The sequence below is a fragment of the Chinchilla lanigera genome, unplaced genomic scaffold (assembly GCF_000276665.1).
Source record: "Chinchilla lanigera isolate Chin_1 unplaced genomic scaffold, ChiLan1.0 scaffold00011, whole genome shotgun sequence".
NCBI classification, from domain to species: Eukaryota; Metazoa; Chordata; class Mammalia; order Rodentia; family Chinchillidae; genus Chinchilla; species Chinchilla lanigera.
Window position 1 is genome coordinate 18477650 of NW_004955412.1, and position 21077 is coordinate 18498726.

Below are 21077 nucleotides of genomic sequence, written 5' to 3' on the forward strand. Positions count from 1 at the left end.
ATCCTCCTGTCTCAGCCTCCCAAGTGCTGGGATTACAGGTGTGCACCACCACACCCGGCTAGATTATGAATTTTTGGCAGGAATGTTAGTCAACTAATGTATCTTCTTCTCTCATTGTGTAGAAATCATGTGGTGTTGGTTTGCCTCAGTGACAGCTTTGGTTATTTAATTCACATGGTTTTTGCTCTAACCAGTTCTTTCTGGTTGATCAATTGATTACATTTACTGAGGATTGAACCCAGAGCTTTCACACTGAGCTGCAAGTTCAAGGCCAGCCTGGGCTACAAAGTGAGTTCAAGGCCGTCCGAACTGCATACCAAGACCCTATCTCAAAAAGCCAAAAAAATTTTAAAAATGTAAAACTTACATGAAAAGGATGGACTATATTAATATGTCATATGCCTAGGCCTTGTTTTATAAATACTTTAACTTTTTTGTCTTTTTGAGACAGGGTTCTTAAGACTGGCCTTAAATTCAACTATGTTGCCCAAGCTGCTTTCGAACTCACAGCAGTCCCCCTGCCTCAGCCTCCTGAAAGCTGGGATTACAGGCATGCACTTCCATGTCCAGCTATAAATACTGTTCTCTAATGTTAGACCTGGGAGTCCTTGAAGAAACGGTTGATTTTGAAAGTGGAGAAAGGAAAATAAAAGGTGAACCTGGAAGCCAGGCATACTGGTGTAGACCTGTAATCCCAGTAGTCTGGGAAGCTGATGCAGAAGGTTCAGTTTGGCAAGTTAGCAAGACTTCATCTCCGAATAAAAAAGCGCTTTTAATGTAGCTCCTCAGGACTGCTCCAGGGACATGGGAGGTTTGTAATATCTTGTAATTCAAAGAAACAACGAAATAGTCAAAAGAGTGAAAACAAGGTAGGTGGCATGAGCGTATGTCTCCAGTGTATCACACAGAAGGCATGTGGTACTTGGTTTTCCTCATTGATAATATTTTAATAACTTAAAACCAATCTGAAAGAGCAACCGAAGTGTGAAGCAGAAAATTTGAGAGGTATAATAAATGTCAGTATTACTAGTTTATAATCCAAAGATATTAATGAATTATAGATAAACACAAATAAATGATTAAATGATTTAAATAGGGGAAAAGATACAAATCTTCACGGAAGAATTTAAATAATATAGAAAGGAGGGAAAAGAAGAATCTTTAGATCATCACAGAATAATTAGCATAGGCAAGATCTATTGATAAATGTTAAAATCTGTGGGCACAACTATATGTCATTTTCCTATCCTTAACTGTATCTCCCTCTAAATTATTTTGGTATTTTTAATGTATAACCACAGGGTTTTGTTTTGTTTATCTTTTTGCAGTACCAGGGGATTGAATTTATGAGTGCTTACCATTGAGCTACATCTCTACCCCTTTATTAGTCTTCTGGGGTTTTGTCTTTTGGACAGAAATTCTTGCTAAGTTGCCTAGACAAGACTTGAACTTGTGACTGTCCTGCATCAGTCTCAATATGTGCTGAGATTACAGGCCTTTAACACTAAGCCCAATTTATGTTGACTAGCTTCTAACAAATAGAATATGTAAGAGAAAAATAATAACTTACTTTATTGGAGAAGCCTTGCAAGTGATCAACGATAACATCCCCAAAATAGTTTATGTTAATGTCATGTACCCCCTGCAACAAGGACATATCGCTGGGTATGGTGGCGCATGCCTGTAATCCCAGCCCTCGGGAGGCTGAAGGATTGCTGTGAATTTGAGTTCAGCCTGGGCTACAATGTGAGTTCAAGGGCAGCCTGAACTGCATAGTGAAACCCTGTCCCAAAAAGACAAAAAAACATGCCGGGTGTGGTGATGCACACCTGTAATCTCAGCACTCAGGAGGCTGAAACAGGAGGATGGTTGCAAGTTCGAGGCCAGCCTGGGCTACAAAGTGAACTCAAGGCCAGCCTGAACTGCATAGCAAGACACTGTCTCAAAAAGACCAAAAAAAAGACAACAAAACAGGACATATCACCTCTGGTAGTACTCCTAGAAATGTGTAACCTCAGCCTATTCATGAGAAAATATCAAACTCAGTTTGAGGGGTATCCTACAAAAACAGCTGACCACGACTCATCTGAAGTGCCACTGAAGTCAGGTGAGGTACTGTATGCCTGTAATCCAGCTACCTTGGCGGCTAGGGCAGGAGAATCTCAGGTTTGAGCTCAGTCTTAACAGTTTAGCAGAACTCTGTCCAAGGTGAAATAAAAAGGGCTAGGGATGTAGTTTGGTGCTAGTGTGCTTCCCTAGCATGTGTAAGGCCCTGGGTTGAAGATCATAAAGGATAAGGAAGGATTAGAACACTGTCCAAGAGCAGAAGAGACAAAGACCAAATGCATCACGGTGTCCTGAATTGATTCCAGAACAGGAAAGGGGCTGAAGCCAAAATCCACAAATGTTTTAAGTTCCTTTTCTAAGATGACATTTGCATATGACCTACACATACCATCTTTAGGTTACTTGTAATACCTAATATAAGCTCAATGCTATATGAATATTATTTTCTAGGGAATACTAACAAAAAAGTCTTTACATATTCAGTATTAGAGACTTTTTTTGAGACAGGGTCTTTCTGTGGTATTCAAACTTGCATTGAATTTACTCTTTAGCGCAGGCTGGCCTTGAACTCGGAGTGATCTGAGTGCTTTGTTTATATGCGTGCACCACCATGCCTGGTTCTCAGGTATTTTCAATATGTAGTTCCTTGAATCTGTGGATGCAGAATTGAGGTTACAGAGGACTGACCGTATGGCCACAATATCCAACCCTAAGCTAGATGTAAGTACAATTTTTCAGGAAATTCATGGGTCAGATGAACATGTCCACTACAGGAATGCAGTCAGCAAAATTTAGATTATAAGAGGTCATATATATGTGTCAGATAATTTTTTCCTCCCTTTTTTATATATGTTCGTGATACGTAATGAGAGCAAGCTGAGGTAATAAGAGCAATCTAAGTACAATCATCTTGGGGAGTTGGTATGTATACATATAGCATCTTGATCCTTTTTACTTCAAGGTCAGATAATTGTTATGTTTTTCAGAAAATTTGGGAGGTGGTAACAGAGGGACATATCACCTCTGGTAGTAACCTATAGATTAAAATGAATTTAACACTGGGCGTGGTGGCACCTGACTATAATCCCAGAGGCTGAGGTAGGAGAATCACAGTGAGTTCAAGGCTATGTAGTGCATTCAAGCCCAGCCTAAACTACTTAGCAAGACCCTGGTTTTTGTTTTTTGTTGTTGTTTTTTGTTTTTTTTTTGTCTTTTTGAGCCAGGGTCTTGCTGTGCAGTTCAGGCTGGCCTTGACCTTACTTTGTAGCCCAGGCTGATCACGAACTCCCTCTGATCCTGATGCCTCAGTCTCCTGAGTGCAGGGATTACAGGCGTGCGCCACCACACCCGGCCTATAGAACTCTCATCTTTGCTCTAAGACAGAGTAAATAATCTGTTGCTAGGGGATTGAGTACCAAGACTCAGATCATGTACTTGCTTAAGGTCACAGAACTAGAAGGTGAGCTAAATTGAAATACAGGTTTTTCTGACCCCAAGGTGACTGTGCTGGAATGAGGTATTTGTGATTTAACTGTGTAAAGGCAGGTGGGTAGTAACACAACCCTGTAATGCTAGCACTTTGGAAACTGAGACAGGACTATGAATTTGAGGGCAGCCTGGGCTGCGTACTGAGGTCCTCATTCAAAAAACCACAAAGGTGGGGTGAGGGCAACACATGAAAATGAGGCTAAGAAGAAAATACCCCGAGGTGATAATAGTGGGCTAAGGTTGTGGGATAGACCTCATTGTTCCCTCGGTTCAGTTCCCAATACTACAAAGAAATTATTTTAAAAATTTAGGCCGGGCGTGGTGGCAGACGCCTGTAATCCCAGCACTCAGGAGGCTGAGGCAGGAGCATCATTATGAGTTCGAGACCAGCCTGGACTACAAAGTGAGTTCAAGAACAGCCTGAACTGCATAGTGAGACCCCGTCTCAAAAAGACAAAAAAAATAAAAATGAAAATTTAGCTTATTGAGACAAGAGTATTTTTAAAAATAATGTTTATTGGCATAAAACTTGGAAGCAAGGAAAAAAGCTGTTTCTAGGCCTGTCATCCTGAGGAGCAACTGTCTTAATGAAACTGTTGAATTATTTCTACTTTTAAATTATTTTCTGATTTTCACTCATTTATTCATTCCATTAAGTGTGTATCTGTTTTACCAGTCTTGTCTGCATTAGTATTGCCTGCAGAAATACTTAAATAGTAACTGCCTTAATTCCTAAGGCAAACAACTAAATGAAGAATTTGAGACAAAGAAACTGTGTTTGTCCCTTTTCTTGGAACTAGATTAGAGATCTCTAGCCAAGACCATCCTGTAACTTTGTTTCTAATTTAAATATAAAAGTTTAAACTATGTCCTTTAGTATTGGTAGGTAAGATCCTTTTTTTTTTTTTTTAAACAAAGTTTTATTAAAGGTAGGAAAAGAGGCTCTGCAGAGTGAGTTTGGGCCAAGTAAAAGTAGGAAAATAAGTTTATACCCTACAGCTTGAGGGCAGGCTACCATGCAAGAGAGAACAGAGTGGCTATTTTGTTTTTTTGAGATGGTCTCACTGTTTATGTTCAGGCTGGCTTTGAACTTGCAGCAGTCCTTCTGCCTCAGCCTCCCAAGTCCTGGGATTATAGGCATGTGCAGCTACACTCAGTTTAAAATCTGTTTTTAAAAAGTGTCTTAGCTAGGTGTGTTGGTGGGTACTTGTAGTCTTAGCTACTTGGGAGGCTAAGGGAGGAGGAAAAGAAAATTAATTAATTAAAGAACAAAAAGGATACAGCTTCAGGGATAGACAAAAGATACTTTCTTTTTTGGTGCTGGGGATAGAGCCCAGCACTCCCCTGCCAGTACCAGGGATTAACCCAGGGCCTTTATACTGAGTTACATCCCCAGCCCTTTGTTGTTTGGTTTGGTTTTGTTGACTCACGGTCGGTGTCACTGAATTGCCCAGGTTGGGCACAAACTTGTGGTCTTTTGCCTCAGCTTTCCTGAGCATTGGGATTATAGGCATGTGCTGCCATGCCTGGCTAGAGCCCAGGACCTTGCACATCTAAGTATAGTACTCTTATCTGAGCTACACCCCCGGCCTAAAAGGAATGTTTTGGTTTGGTGGGGTTTGGTTTTCAAAGAAAAGTTTGTTTTGACTCATGTTGCTAGCTCCAAGGCAGAACAGCATGGCAGAGCAGCTTGGCGGAGAAGTGTTGCTCTCTGCATGGCGGACAGGAAGCAGAGAGGGAGAAGGAACTGGAAAAGGAGATACACCCTTCCAGCCCTGCCCCCTGTGACCACCTCTTCCTACCCCCGCCACCTTCTCCATAATCCAGTCCCTTTTCCAAAGCCCCACCTATGAGCACATGACAGTTTTGAGGGAACCATAACATTGCATCCCTCAATCCCAAAAGGCTCATGGACATCTCTTCATGCAGAATGCATTTAGTCCATCTCTAAGAATTGTCAGAGTCGTAAGGGTTTCAGCATCCCTAGGCAGACACTCTTGAGTACAGTGTCCTTTCCTTGGGCTTTCATTGTTGTTTGTTTGTTTTAGACTGGGTCTCCTTGTGTAGTTTAGGCTGGCCTTGAACTTACTATGTAAACCAGGCTGGCCTTAAAGTCACAGGATCCTCCTGCCTCAGCTTCCCAAGGGCTAGGATTGGAGGTGTGCACCACTGCCTGGCAAGGGCTTTCTTAAAGCGAGTCACTTTTGCAATTTGGTGGGGCCTTGCTGGTTCCTCAGGATCCCTCAAGGCATTTTCCCGTTGTCCTGATACAAAGTACTTGGCTGCTTTTTAATGCTAATCTTTTCAGCAGCTCAGCTCTTCTTTACTCCCAATTTTGCCAGCTCTTCCTTCTGAAGAGACTGAATACTTCATCAGGGCTATTTGTTCCTGATTTTCAGTATAAGCCCGGCTAAAGGCAGCAAGTATTAACATTGCAACAGCCAGATTTTCTCAACCAGTTTAGTTTGTCTGCTGTCTGTAATCTCAGGACATGAGCAAATAGTTTCTCTGCTGAAGCATAACACACATAGTTTGGACTCCAGCCATCAATGGAGCACTGGAGCCCTTCTTCCAAACTGACGTCTCCTGAGCCTGGCCTGTCTGCTGCCTTTTTTGTTTTGTTTCATTTTTAAATTTTTTATTTATTCATTTAGATTTTTTTTTTTGAGACAGGATCTCGCCTTTTAGTGCAGGCTGGCCTTGAACTCACAAAGATCCACCTGCCTCACCCTCCCAAATGCTGGGATTACAGGCATGTGCCACCATACCAGCTTTACAGTCTACATTGTAAAAAATTTATTTATTTTTGAACCGGGAATTGAACTCAGGACCTTCTGCTTGCTAGGCAGGCGCTGTGCCACTGAGCTGTGTCCCCTTCCCTCCATCTGCATTTTATCCTCCTCCTGATCTGCTACCCTGTGACCACCATCTCCCATCAAGCTCAGCCTGCAGCATTCTAGGCATGCTCCTACAATCAGTATCTCTAGACTCTTCCAGATTCTTGCTGTGAATCATTCTAGAGGCTTCTGAACCACCTGGTCAGGTAGCATTACAGCAGTGACTGTGTTCTCAGTTCCAAAATTTGTTTCAGTCACTTTCTTCATCTCTGGAACAAAATACCTGGCACAAGCAGCTTAAAGAAAGGAGAGGTTTATTTTGACTCACATTCTCAGACCATAGTTGGCTAGCTCCAAGGCAGGAAGGGGATAGTGGAAGGGCCTGGGCAGAGGGAGGCTGCTCGTGTCGTGGTGGCCAGGAAGCCCGGAAAGAGTGTTTAACAGTAACTGTTTGGACAACAGCTCTTTCTATGCCAAGAAATTTCATAGGTTTCTAATTTTTCTTTCTTTTTCCAACCAGCACAATAGGTTTGTCTTGGATTGTAAAGATAAAGAGCCTGATGTACTATTTGTGGGAGACTCCATGGTACAGTTAATGCAGCAGTATGAGGTAAACGTGGAAGCGGGTGAGGGTGGTTCTTGGTACTGGGTATATCCATAATTATCAGCCTGCATTGTGAACTGACCTTCTGTAGCCCCATTCATGACCATTAGAGAAGCTCTAAGGTAAAAGGGAGGTCAGACCTTTCTGGTGGGATTCTGTTTGCCACCAAGTGTGATGAGACGGACAAAAACAGCATTGTTTTTAACTACGTTCTCTTTTTTTGCTCTAGTTTCTCAAAAACTAGATATTTGTTCATATTTGTCCTACTTACGATTCTCACTTATTATTTGTATTTTACCATTTTCTTATTTTATGTTATTTTTGTGGTGACCTATTCTAAATCCTTTTTTTAAGAGTTAGGCTTTCTTTTTTTGTTTGAGGCAGGGTTTTGCTATTCAGTTCAGGCTGGCCTTGAGCTCACTTTGTAGCTCAGGCTGGTCTCGAAGTGGTGACGATCCTCCTGCCTCAGCCTCCTAGGTGCTGGGATTACAGGTGTGCGCCACCACTCCCGGCTAGGCTTTCTTCTGAGGGAATTTTTTTTGTCGGAGGGTACCGGGAATCAAACTCGGGACCTTGCGCTGGCCAGGCAGGCGCTTGTGCCGCTGAGCTATATCCTTGGCCCTCTGAGAGAAATTTTAAAGAAAAGATAGTTTTAAAATATTTTAGTGAGTGGAGAGGAGTTTTTGAGTTGGCAGCTGAATTTAAAAATATTGGTAGGGCTAGGGATATAGTTCAGTGGTATTACTGTACCTAGCATGCCTTACAGTATAAGGCCCTGGATTTGTTGCCCAGCATGTGTGCGCACGCACACACACGCACACACATACACACACACATACATACTCACACTCCAACCAAAAAAATGTGCATCTCTGTTAGAGCAGCAGGTTGAGTTGCGACTCCATTCCTAATGTTCCATTAGGAACTGAGTAACAGGTTTTGATTAGAAAAGAAAGAACGAACAAATGAACGGAGCAACACAAACTTGAAAGTACTTTAAGCAGTCAGCGGCACACCATTTACAGTGTTAGGTTTGAGTAAAGAAAATAGAAATCGTTATTTCAGATGCTTCACAACACATCGCAGTTGAAAGATTTCATTTTTCACCAACTTTAGCTTAACTACATCAACTTCTTCTCTTTAGATATGGCGAGAACTATTTTCCCCACTTCATGCACTTAATTTTGGAATTGGGGGAGATACGACAAGACATGTTTTATGGAGACTAAAGAATGGAGAACTGGAGAACATTAAACCTAAGGTGAAATGAAACTTGTTTGTAAAAGAATGACATTAATTTTGAGCCTTTTTCAAGTAAAATTGTTAAATTATCTTAAACTGTAGTAAAAATACACTCATTTTTTAAAGCACTATTTCACTGTTGCTTTTGCTTTGTGTCTCTTTAAGGTAAATGACATTGTCATTGCATCAGAAATTACTAAGGAAACCAGGACTGTGTTTGTAATTGTCACAGCTCTTCTTTGTAGGAAGAGATTGGGTACAAACGGTGTGTGCTGTTCTGTAGAATGCGTGGAGCTGAGGCAGTTTGGGGGGAACTACTCAGAGGTAGGCGAGGGGCTGCGCCATGATTTACTTTAAGAAGTAATTTTGATTTGTTTAACCATACAAATTGGTAATCAGGTCTTCCAAGTTCATCTGAAAAAAATTTGGAGCAGATGTGAACAAATGAGCAGTATCTCTACCCAGTAACCTTACAACATTATAAACATCCTGAGCACACTGCATATAATTTTTTTCAACCATAGCAAAAGACCCAGTGCTAAGCTGCTAATAAAATTTGCATTCATTGAAGATATTTTATTCTTTTTTTTTTTTGTCTTTTTGAGATAGGGCATCCCTGTGCAGTTTAGGCTGACCTTGAGCTTACTTTGTAGCCCAGGCTGGCCTCAAACTTACAGTGATCCTCCTGTCTCAGCCTCCCAAGTGCTGGGATTGCAGGCGTGCGCCACCACGCCCGGCTGAGGATATTTTATTCTTTGCCTTTGTAACAGAAAAATTCATCTGTGTGCCTCTTTTGGATCAGAGTAGAAAGTTATTTTGTTGCATAAAAGATGTATGTCTCTAAGTGACAGCTACTTTGTAAAAAGATTTTTTTAAAGAGAAAATGTTGTTAAAATTGTACCCAGCGTGTCCCCCACCACCACCTCTGTTCCTTGAGTGTTTATACCCATTACACTCCCCTTGAGTACTTCTCTTATTAAAGATACTTCTAATCAGGGAGAAGAAGAAATCTTTATCATATGAATTATAAATAGTTTCCCCAGGTTGTTTAGATTCCACTTTGGTTTTTTGTTTGTTAAGACTGTCACTAAACAAAGAATCAAATTCACAGTCTCTGCCTCAGCTTTCTGAGTGCTAGGATTACAGGTATATGGCACTAGCCTGGCAGATTTCACTTGCGTGTTTGTTTGTTTGTTTGTTTGTTTGTTTAGAGGCAGGGTCTCACTAGGTAGTTCAGTCCCTCCTTGAACTCACTATGTAGTCCAAGCTGGCTTTAAACTTGCAGCAGTCCTCCAGCCTCAGCCTCCCAAGTGCTGGGATTATAAGTGTGTACCACCATGCCAGGCCTTCATTTTTATTTATACATATATATGTATGTGTGTGTGTATATATATATATAAAGTTTTATTTTTATACAATTGAATTTATTTTTTTGTACAGCTCCTGAATTTTGAGAGATTAGCCTCTTAACTCTGTGATGATAGAAGCCTCTTATTTCTGCCTAGTACAGTTTTATCGCTTAAATATTAATCTACTTGGAGTTTATTCTGTTACATGATATGAGTTATAAGTCAGTGTTTAAAGATAAGTGCCCACCTAAAGCTATCCAGTACCATCTGAGAAATTCTCTTTCTTTGATTTTTGAAAGATTTTCATCTAAAGGCTGGAATTCTGTATTCTTCAGTATTTATCTTCCCTTTTCTGTTCCCTCCATTATAGGTCATTGTTGTCTGGGTAGGAACAAACAACCATGAAAATACAGCAGAAGAGGTAGCAGGTGGTATCGAGGCCATTGTACAGCTCATCAACACAAGACAGCCGCAAGCCAAAATCATTGTATTGGTATGTAGTCTTTGGGTGGATGGAGACTTTATTATTGCTGTCTGCTGAGGAATCTTTTTCAAAATGCAGTTGCTCATAAATATGGAGAACATTTAGGTGGATGCAGTTTATGATACTTCTGCTGATCTGTTTTCTGATATATCCCATTCTTTTTTTTTTTTTTTTTTTTTTTTTTTTTGGTTTTTCTCCGGTACCAGGAACCGAACTCACGACCTTGCGCTTGCCAGGCAGGCGCTTTTGCCGCTGAGCTAAATCCCCAGCCCAATCCCATTCTAATTGGTCTCATCATTCTGCATACTAACTTTAGGCTCATCTTTTATCTGCTCATCCTTTAGAAATAGGGAAATCCTTTGTTGCGTTAGGTATCCCTTTTCTTTTTTTTTTTTACTTCTAGTGATAAAAAATTTGCGCATAAGATGTCTGAATCCATGTCTTTTTATTAGACTTGGGTTTAGCATAGCTTAGATGTGTTGTTCTCTTCACTATTAACAGGTTGAAGGTGGACCAGGTGGGGTGGCACACCGCTGTACTCCCAGTGCATGGGAGACTGGCAGGAGGATTGAAAGCTTGAATTACCCACCTGGACAGCTTAGCTGAGACTGTCTCAAAATAAAAAATGAAAAAGGCTGGGGATTTAGCTCAGTGTGAAGATCCTGTGTTCAGTACTACAAAAAGAAGTACTCCAGTACTACAAAAAGAAGTGTGTGGGTGCATGTATATGTTAATGGTGGTATATTTATTAAAAATCTCTGAATTCCGTAAAACATTAAAAATTTAATCAGCAGGAAAAGGGGTACTTGATAATATTGCCTTGATTATCTTTTATAAAATAAAAGTATTAATTCTTCACAGTCTCAAAGATAGCTGTTTTTTTCCGCCTAGTGGAAAAGTCTAGCTCTGAGCCAGGGATGGTGGTGCATACCTGTAATCTCAGCACTTGGGAGGCTGAGGCAGGAGGATCCCGCAAGTTCAAGGATAGCATGAAATATACAGTGAGATCCTGTCTCAAGAAAACAAAAAATGCCAGGCGTTGTGTTGCATACCTGTAATCCCAGCACTCTGGAGGCTGGGGCAGGAGGATTGGTGTGAGTTCAAGACCAACCTGGGCTACAAAGTGAACTCAAGTCCGGCCTGAACTATGTAGTGAGATCTTATATCAACAACAACAAAAAAAAAAAACATGTAACAGTCACTAGTGTACAAAGCACTATTGTAGATTCTGAGCATGTAAAAATGTATAGAATGTCACCTTTTAAGGAGCTTGGGGCTGGGGATTTAGCTCAGCAGCACAGCTCCTGCCTGGCAAGCGCAAGGTGGTGAGTTTGATTTCCGGTACAGGGGGTGGGGGGTGCGGGGGGGAGCTTGGTCTAGTAGGTGGAGACAGCCGTACAGAGAGCTGCTAATGAGAGTGAGGGAAGAGTAATGGGTGAAGAGCGGGAATAAGGGTATGTTTTGGACATAAAAGTTGACATTTTCTCAGTTTCAAGGAAGTCATGGGTCTCCCCACAAATGAGGAAAGGGAAGGAGATAAGGCATTACAGAGAAGCGGGGGAGAAGAAATGGTCAGAGGCTGCACAGGGTGTTTGCAGAGTGAACAGAGAAAAATGCATAAAGTTGGAGGCTGGGATGTTAGAGAAAAACCACAGAGCATTCAGATTTTTCTTTATTTACTTATTGATGTCATTGTTTATATTTTGCCTTATTCTAGAAAAGGTGATAGAGTATTGTGGTTCAGCCCACCTTTGAGCTGAGCATGGTGGCACACACATGTAATCCCAGCCACTCAGGGAGATCACAGTTTGAGGCCCTTTCTCAAAATATAAAATGATATAGCTTGGTGATAGAGCGCTTGGTGATAGAGCCCCAGTGTGTGCAAAGCTCTAGGTTTAGTGCCTAATACTGCAAAGAAAAGAAAAAGTCCACCTCTGAAAGGTGGTGATACATGACAGTTGCTTAGGAAATGTATAAATGTTGCTGAATAAATTTTCTGATTGATTGATTGATTGATTGATTGATGGATGGATGAGAGTCTCACTGTATATAGTTAAGGCAGCCTTGAACTCACTGTGTAGCCCAGGCTGGCCCTTAACTCTGGCAGTCCTCCTGCCTCAGCCTTCCTAGTACTGGGATTACAATTATATGCCACCATGCCTGACTTAGGATTTATCTTACTAAATATATATGGGTGTGATTCATCGAGACAGCAGTGGATCAATCCTCTTTGTTGTAGTATGTTATGGTATAGCGTTCATGTGGCATTAATAGGTAGGTATGTCTTTAAACTAGGTTGTTCTCATGGCTTTATGGAGAAGAGATTAAAGGAAGAACAGCATTGGAGCTAGGAAGACTATTCAGATTTTCCATTAATTGAGGTGAATGATGATGAGATCTTTTTTTGGTTTTTTTTTTGGTTTTTTGGTTTTTCTCTGGTACCGGGAACCGAACTCACGACCTTGCGCTTGCCAGGCAGACGCTTTTGCCGCTGAGCTAAATCCCCAGCCCCGATGATGAGATCTTAAGCAATAGCAGTATGTGTAATTAGGATAAAGAAAAGATCAAAAATTTTTTTTTTTTTGGTACCAGAATTAAACTCATGACCTTGCACTTGCCAGGCAGGTGCTGTGCCACTGAGCTGTATGTCCTTTTATTTTTTTGAGACAGTGTCTCACTGTGTAATTCAGGATGGCCTGGAACTCACTGTGTAGCCCAGGCTGACCTCAAACTCATGGCAGTCCTGCCTCAGCCTCCTGAGTGCTGGGATTACAAACATGTGCCACCACACCCAGCAAGTGATATGTCCGAAATCACAAATAAGTAGACAAAAACAGGTGGATCTTCACAGTTAATGTTCTTCTCTGCTCCGCCCCAGGGTTTATTACCTCGAGGGGAGAAGCCCAACCCTTTGAGGCAAAAGAATGCCAAGGTGAACCAGCTCCTCAAGGTTTCTCTGCCGAAGCTCCCCAACGTGCAGCTCCTGGATACAGATGGGGGCTTCGTGCACTCGGACGGTGCCATCTCCTGCCACGACATGTTTGATTTCCTGCATCTCACAGGAGGGGGCTACGCAAAAATCTGCAAACCCCTCCATGAACTGATCATGCAGTTGCTGGAAGAAACACCGGAAGAGAAACAGACCACCATTGCCTGACTGGCCCCCACCAGTGTTGCTAGTAACCCAGCTTCCTCAGATCAGTTACATCACTGGCACTACAGAACCCTCTTTCTTAAGGCACTTTGCATTGTAGGATGTTCCTGGATGCTCGTATCTAGTGTTGGAAGGGGAGGAGGGCTTTAAACTGGTCCTGTATATAGAAGGTTTGTTTGACACAGGAGAAAAATGAGCCAAGGAAGATTGTTGTTTAAATTCATTTGAAGCCAGAAGGGACTTTTTAGTTGTATACGTGACACCTTCATTGAATTATCACTGTTTTTCCTAGAGTATCATCAAGCCCAAGTACTGAAAAATATAAAGATTTTTTGCTTGGCCTTTTTTTCCTGTGGATTATGTTATATATAATCATTATCAGAATCACATCTACTTAGCTATAAAACAAATCATCTTTTCCCATTTTTAAGGTTTATAATTTAGCCTTTTGTATTTTGTTTTACTCATATGTATGCTCAGTATTTTCTTAACATACAGCATCAGAGTAAACATGCTGGTCACTCATGTATGGGAGAGACTGTAGTTACAAGTGAGTTTGTTCCACTCCTAACCATTCCTCATCTTAGCAGTGAAGAACAGGTTTAACCCCCTGTGGGGAACTCTTGGAGGACATTATTTTTATGCTGCTGAGTATCATGTCTATAATAGACCCATGCATGCAGCCTTTTCTTCCCTTTCCTCCTCTTTTTTTCTTTCCCCCCTTACCGATACTATTCTTTTACTGTATTTTTGACCTAGGACCTCAGTTGCTGGAAGTTTAAGTCCTCAGCCAGTTACTCATGATAGTACTGATACATAATTCATTATTGTGTGGTGGTCTGTGCTGTGGAGTCTGTGTAGTGTTATTCATATTAAGAGTTCTAATTTGTTGTTTTTTAACATACATTTTTTTGAAAAAAAAAAAATCAGAACTCTGTTTCCCATTCCATAACATCTGACATTATTTCAAATTTTTAAAGTATCCTAAGGTGTATGGTTGTTGTTGTTTTTTTCTTTTTTTATTTTTTTTCCAGTTCTGGGGCTCAAACCTAGGACCCACACGTGCTAGGAAAGTGCTCTACCACTGAGCCTTACCCTCAGCCCTGTATTTTATTTTTTATTGGCTTAGCTCTTAAATTCTGTTGGTCAAAAAAGATTTGGCTTTTTCCACGGGGAAACAGTGAATCTGCTCTCAGAACAGTCATTCTGTGTTTATCCCAGCAATTTAGTTAAAAGGAGCTAGGTCCATCTGACTTTCAAGGTTTCTTACTAATGTAGCTTCATCCAAGAATTTCTTTCAAAAGAGGTCCTTATAAAATGGCTTGCTTGAGCCAAAAGAATTTCCACTCAGAAGAATAATAGAATAATAAATGGCTTTATTGAACATAGCTATGAAATATGTGCAAACTGGATCTGCAGACATGTTTAAACTGGACCAGATTGGGTATTGAAGTGACCCATCAAAATGCACTACAGTGATTCTGTTTAATGTTCAAATTCAGTAGCTAAAATATGTGCTTTATATTCTGTTCACAAAGCAAACGGGGAGGGAGGCTTTGTGTATTGGAGTAGGTTTATCGATTTGTTCTAAGATCCACTTCTGACTGGGAAGGATAAAACTTGGGCTGTTTGTGTGTGTGTGTGTAGGTGCGCAAGTGTGTTGAACTTTCTAGGAATTTGTTTTTGTCTTCTAGTCTTCTGAATGTATCATGTCATTAACAGAAAATACACATGGTGTTTAGTAAACTTGTTTACTATATTGAAATTTCCTTTTTATTTTTAGTAGCCCAGGTTCTTGAGTTTTTCAGAACAATTTTTTTTTTCCTTAGCTGAAGTATAGTTTCAAAAAGGAGAGTTAAGCCAGAATTTTGTGTGTAAAAGGCCAGTTGCCTATCCAGGTCTTTTTGTGTCTGTCAGAAGGTAGGAGTATGGTCCAAATGAATCCATTAGGTTACTCCTATAGCATGCGCTTTAGCTTCTCTCTTGACTGCATATCAGAATTCCTTTGTGAGCTGACCTGCAGCTCCTTTGTGTGTGTAAACCTCAGATGTTACTACATTTTATATCTGCCAGAGCTCTTCAAGCAATAGTGTTTGAACCACTAGTCTTTTAAATAAAATTCTGCCCTATTGCCAATGTGCAGATATTGAGTCCAGTCATTTCTTGCCAGATATCTTTGCAGTGCTTTAGGCAAAAAGCATTAATCTGTTTTTCTTTGAGTGACATCCCAGTTTGCTTTAGAATTTACTGCTAAGTCTTCGTACATTTTAAAAATGTATACATTTAATGCGCTGTCCACATGAAATGTCCTCATTATCCATGTCCTTGTTGTCATTGTGGAGGGGCCAACTTTCCAGGCAGTTAGCAGAGGTATTGTTCTATTCCTTTCCTAGCAGATTTTAACTTTTTGTTTTTTTTTGGTTTTTTTTTGTGAGTACTGGGAATCGAACTCAGGACCTCACACTTGCCAGGCAGGCGCTGTGTCGGTGAGCTATACCCTTGGCCCTTCCTGGCAGATCTTAATCCCTTCGCCCACCATTCCTGCTACAAGGCAGCCAGTGACCGAACTCTTAAGATGTCTATGGTCATATCTCAAAAGTGGTAGACTGAAGGGAGATACACTGCCTAGGGCAGTCCAGAGCAGGTTGTTTTGCTGCCCATACATTAGTGATTGCAGTAGTTCTCTGGCTACCATGTTGGCTCTCTTTGAACTGTTGAGGACATATGCTTAAACCTGAATCTTCATTAAAAACTTCAACGCAGCAAAACAAATCTGAAGTAGGTCATGCCCTGTTAATTGTAACGTTAGTTGTTTAAAACAAAAAAATCCCAAGTTTTAGTTTTTTCACCTAGTCACTGTTTACAGTTGTATGCTAACGCCTGAATTACTGTCTGTGCTGTGGTGTGTGAACATTATCAGTCTTATATTTATTGCCGTGGAGAAGAAACTAAAAATACACAAAAAGCAGGAGCGTGTCCGGGCTCCTGAATCTGGATGCATGCGAGAGCAGCGAGTGGGCACCTCTTGAAAGGAGGCTTTTGGGGGAGGGACCCTGGGCACCCCCATGGCGCTCCTCTCAGGGAGTCACTGCTGCTGGCTCACTTAACCTCCCCAAGGGGAGCCTGTGACTCTGCTTTGGCAAAGTTTCCTTGACTAGTAGAACTCATCTGTTTTAGTACATATTTCAATATAAATGTCAACATTTCACTCAAACTTGTTGATGTCTTTCTGTTCCTTTTATCGGTTTAAATTCCAGTGGGGGAGAAAGGGTGGGTTTTTTCCTTGCCTTATCATAAGCACATTGGATACTTCAGTCATCTGGCTGCTTTTCTGTGGAATTGAGTGTACCAGGCCAGTTCTTATCGCTTGTCTTGTGGGAAGTGAGGGCAGGGTGGTTGAACAGTGTGAGGAGGGATAAGGAATCCTGGGTAGATAAAGGGGAAAACTGTCAAATGCAATGTTTCAGATTGCTCAAGAGTATCTGGCTGTTAGTAATGCTTACACTAGAAACTGACCCTTTCTCTTTTTTTTTTTTTGTAAGTTCAGTGTTGAGAATTTGTGCACATAAAATGTCCTAAGTTCCACTGTTCCTTCATTCCTCACACTAACAATCACCAGTTTTGTGTTGTGTGTGGGTTATTTTTTTTTCACCTTAGAAAACCTCTCCACTATTGCCCCCAGCTTTAACTTGATCCTTTCAACAGTTTGCACTGTTCTGTGTTCTTGTGTCATCTAGGTTTCAAAAAAAGCTTCAGGAGCCAGTGTGGTGGCAGAGTCTGTGATCCCAGCTCTCTGCAAGGCTAGGACAAGAGGATTGCAAGTTTGAGTCCAACCTAGGCAGCTTAACAATTTAATGAGACCTTATCTCAAAAGTAAGGGCAAGGTATGTAGCTCAGTATAAAGTTAAATGCCCATAGCTGCAAAAATAAAAGCCTCAGGCCATTGATAGAGCTCAGCGGCATAAGCACTTGCCTAGCAAGTCTGAGGTCATGAGTTCAATTCCCAGTACCAAAAAATAAAAAAGCCTCAGGATATATTCTGTTAACCCCTAGTGCTTTGTGTATTTATGTAGGTGCATCCGTATTTTTCTATTGACTAAGGGGCCCAGGGACAAAGTGTTACATACTGTCCAACAGGTCAGTTGTTGTATGTCTGGTAGGATTTGAACACAGCTTTTAACCGACTTCAGAGTCCTTGCCTTTGCCATTACTCATTCAACCTGAGGCATCATTTTGGCTCTAAATTTTGATGTAATGAATTTATGACATCCTTGGTTTTCCTTCCAGTTGAAGGTCCTGGAATGAAATCTTTCCACTTGAAACAAAAAAGGGCTTGTCTTAAAAAGGGCTGGGAATATAGCCCAATGCAAAGGCCCTCTCATTCAGTCTGTAGTACCATGCTAATTAAATATTAAAAATAAACTAGACAAGAGTTGGCAGATTCTCCCAGCTGTGGTGGTGCATGCCCGTCATCCTAGCACACCGGAGGTACAGGCAGGAAAAATGCCGCAAGTCTGAGGCCAGCCTGAACTGCATAACAAAACCCTATCTCAAAAAAGACCAGTTGCTGGGCGTGGTGGTACACGCCTGTAATCCCAGCACCGGTAGGCTGAGGCAGGAGGATTGCTGTGAGTTCAAGACCAGTATGGACTACAAAGTGAGCTCAAGGCCAGCGTGAACTGCATAGCAAGACCCTGTCTCAAAAAGATTAAAAAAAAAAAAAAATTGCCAAATTCTAATGCTAGGTGGAGTGAAACGGGTGGGCACCACAGTTGGGGATGAAAACGAGGGTTTGTGTCAGACCTTCAGAAAGTACAATTGCATTGTGCAGTGTGAGCATGGAGTACCGACTAGAAACCTCTAGCATGAATTCATTTACTACTCACCTCCCTATGCTAAATCACCCTGCTCCAAGTACTCTTCTATGGAACTATTTAGACCAGAACAAGGCTCAGTGACTCAACTGCCCTGTCATTAGCTGTCCTGATAGTAGACCACACCAGCGATATTAACAGCTAGTGGATATGCCAGTATATTTCTTGGCAGCTGCAATTTTCTGTGACCTTTGTATTGCTTCATTCTTCGCCATAATAATGCTACTGGGTTACTTTTAGTCGGCCGTGGTGGTGCCCACCTGTATTCCCAGCGCTCTGAGAGGCTAAAGCAAGAGGATTACAAATTCAAGACCAGCATAAGACATAGGCTATCCCAAAAACATAAAAAATACATAAGGGTTATTGCTGTAGAAGAGTAAAATGTGGAAATCTAAAGCAGCCCTCCCCCCAGATCTAATACCAAGTTCCTCCACCCCACCAGGCCTTGCCTTTGTCAGCTGCTTGCAGGTTCCCTTTAGATCATACAGCAGCGTGGAAAGAAGCCTGGGTCTGAGGCTTTGTTTGGGTCTGTCCAGATTACCCCATGTGAACCTCTTTGGTGGCCCAGCATAGTGGAAGAGGGAGTGGTGTGCTTAGAAGGCAAACCCCCCTCGCCAGCATCTGCGAGTGGGGAAGGGGGAAACTAGATAAAATCAGCAAAATCCATTCGCTACGTTTCTCCAGCCAGCAGGGGGCAAATCTTAAAACTGGCTACATCTTTCTACATAACCTTTCTACATAGGTTTTGCTGAACCTAGTCTTTCTTTGGCTTGGTTTTATACTATGCCTCTTGCCTTTTATTTATTTGCTGATTCATTCTGAATTCACTTACGCATAGATTTTACATACTAATCAAGATAAAGAATTCGTAGCATATCACTGTACTCCAGCATACTTGTGGACAACCACCAATTTAGATTAAGTCCAAGCTATTAAATGTAACATAACATCCGGGCGTGGTGGCACACGCCTGTAATCCTAGCACTCAGGAGGCTGAGGCAGGAGAATTGTGAGTTCAGGATCAGCCTGGGCTACAAAGTGAGCTCAAGGCCAGCCTGAACTGCATAGTGAGACCCTGTCTCAAAAAGAAAAAAATAAAAAATAAATTAACACAACAGTCTTCATGACCTGGCTTCTCTTCAATTTCTGTCCTCCCACTCTACTTTTTAACTTTCATGCCAATATTAAAGGCCCATGCCTATTTACCCCTAGTTGAAATTCCCTGTTTGGAATATATTCCTGTCCCTTTACTAGGTTAGCCCCACTTAACCTTTACTCTGCATAGCTGTAGATGATGGTGCACACCTGTAATCCTAGCACTGCACAGGCCGAGGCAGAAGGATCACCAGGAGTTCAAAGCCTGCTGGAGTACTTCTAGGGCAGAAGATGGTGTGGAGAATTGTCTGGGCAAGTAGGCATGACTTGCCAATCACTGAGATCCAGAAAAAGAGATACAAGCCCTGCCTACACATAGGACCAATCAGAAAGTGCTTCCTTGCCAGGCATGGTGGTGCACACCTGTAATCCCAGCACTCGAGAGGCTGGGGCAGGAGGATTGCCACAAGTTTGAGGCCAGCCTGGGCTATGCAGTGAGTTCAGGGGCAGCTTGAACTATACAGCGAGACCTTGTCCCAGATATCCAAAAAAAAGGGGCTGGGAATTTAGCTCAGCGGCACAGCGCCTGCCTGGCAAGCGCAAGGTCACGAGTTTGATTCCTGGTACTGGAAAAAAAAAAATCCAAAAAAGAAAAAAAGTGCTACCTTTATTTACACTCCTAAGAACTCAAATTTTTGATAGGACAGCCTAGAGCTGACGTCAGCCTGAGGAGTGGCAGATACAAACAACTGTAGCCACTCGGCTAGCTTTTGGCCACTGTGTTCTCTTTCTCAGTGTCTGCTTCCACCCAGCAGAGTGTACTTCGTTTCCTACTTTTAATTAGCCCACACTGGCTCTGCAGAGCATGCCTTTAATAAATGTAAAACTTTGCTGCCTTTTTCTCTTGGCTTGACCAATTCTTTGTTCAGTACAGAAGGAACCTAGAAAGCACTCCTAGAAGGAGACCTCCTGAACTCCAGAACTTGGTAACACTTTCTGATTTCTACTTTTAGCCATGGTCTGTGTTGGGTGTCACATCAGCGTTCCCATGATGCCCTGTGTAAATCTTGTTACACTGCACTTAGCACTGTGAGTTCTATGCTTACACTTGTCTGTCTGGCTACATTAGGAATCCTTAAGAACACAGTATGTGATTGAAATACCTGCATTCCCTGCACATAGCTTAGTGACTAGTACAAAGTAGGACTGAATAAAAGAAGCAATAAATGAATGGGAAGTTGATTTGTTCATACCGGCAGGCCAGTAAATGTCAGATTTGAAGCAGGAACACAAATCTTTTTACTTTGGTGTCTAATCTTTTAATGACACCATGCTGCTGCTTGTTACACATTAAATGAGATGTGGTGACACATGCCGATAGTCCCAGCAGTCTGGGAGGCTGTCAGGAAGATCACAAATTCAAGTCCAGCATAAGCAATTTAGTGACTTAGCGAAACTCTATCTCAAAATTAAAATGGGCTAGGGATGTAGCTCAGCATAAAAACCATGGGTTCTCCAGGGAGATAGCCCTGCGGCACAGCGCCTGCCTGGCAAGTGCAAGGTCGTGAGTTTGATTCCTAATACCAAAAAAAAAAAAAAAGCCATGGGTCCAACAAAATTCATTTAACAGCAAGACAGGCATGATGCAGGATGGTAAAGCAGATGGGCTGCCACAAGTTCAAGGCCAGCCACATTACAAAGCAAGACCCTGTCTCAAAAGAAAGTATCTCCACAGTGAATGTAATCAGATACTGAAAACGTGTCCTAACAAAACTTTTTAAAGTACAACAAAAGCAGATGTAATGCATATCGAGCACGAAAATTTCTGAGACATACTTTGGTATTATTACAACTACATGGAATTAATAAATATTTATAGGAAA

General features: G+C 41.6%; 1 protein-coding gene across 1 annotated transcript in view; it reads left to right on the forward strand.

Annotated features, from left to right (window-relative positions):
* Pafah1b2 (platelet-activating factor acetylhydrolase 1b, catalytic subunit 2 (30kDa)) overlaps positions 1–16433 on the forward strand; it is a 22462-nt gene extending 6029 nt beyond the window's left edge. Inside the window, exons 3-6 of the mRNA XM_005378195.2 lie at positions 6913–7002; positions 8141–8257; positions 9958–10080; positions 12950–16433. Of these exons, the coding sequence (XP_005378252.1) occupies positions 6913–7002; positions 8141–8257; positions 9958–10080; positions 12950–13228 (609 nt within the window). The 3' untranslated portion in view covers positions 13229–16433. The remainder of the gene's footprint in view (positions 1–6912; positions 7003–8140; positions 8258–9957; positions 10081–12949) is intronic.
* Positions 16434–21077: the final 4644 nt, after the last annotated feature.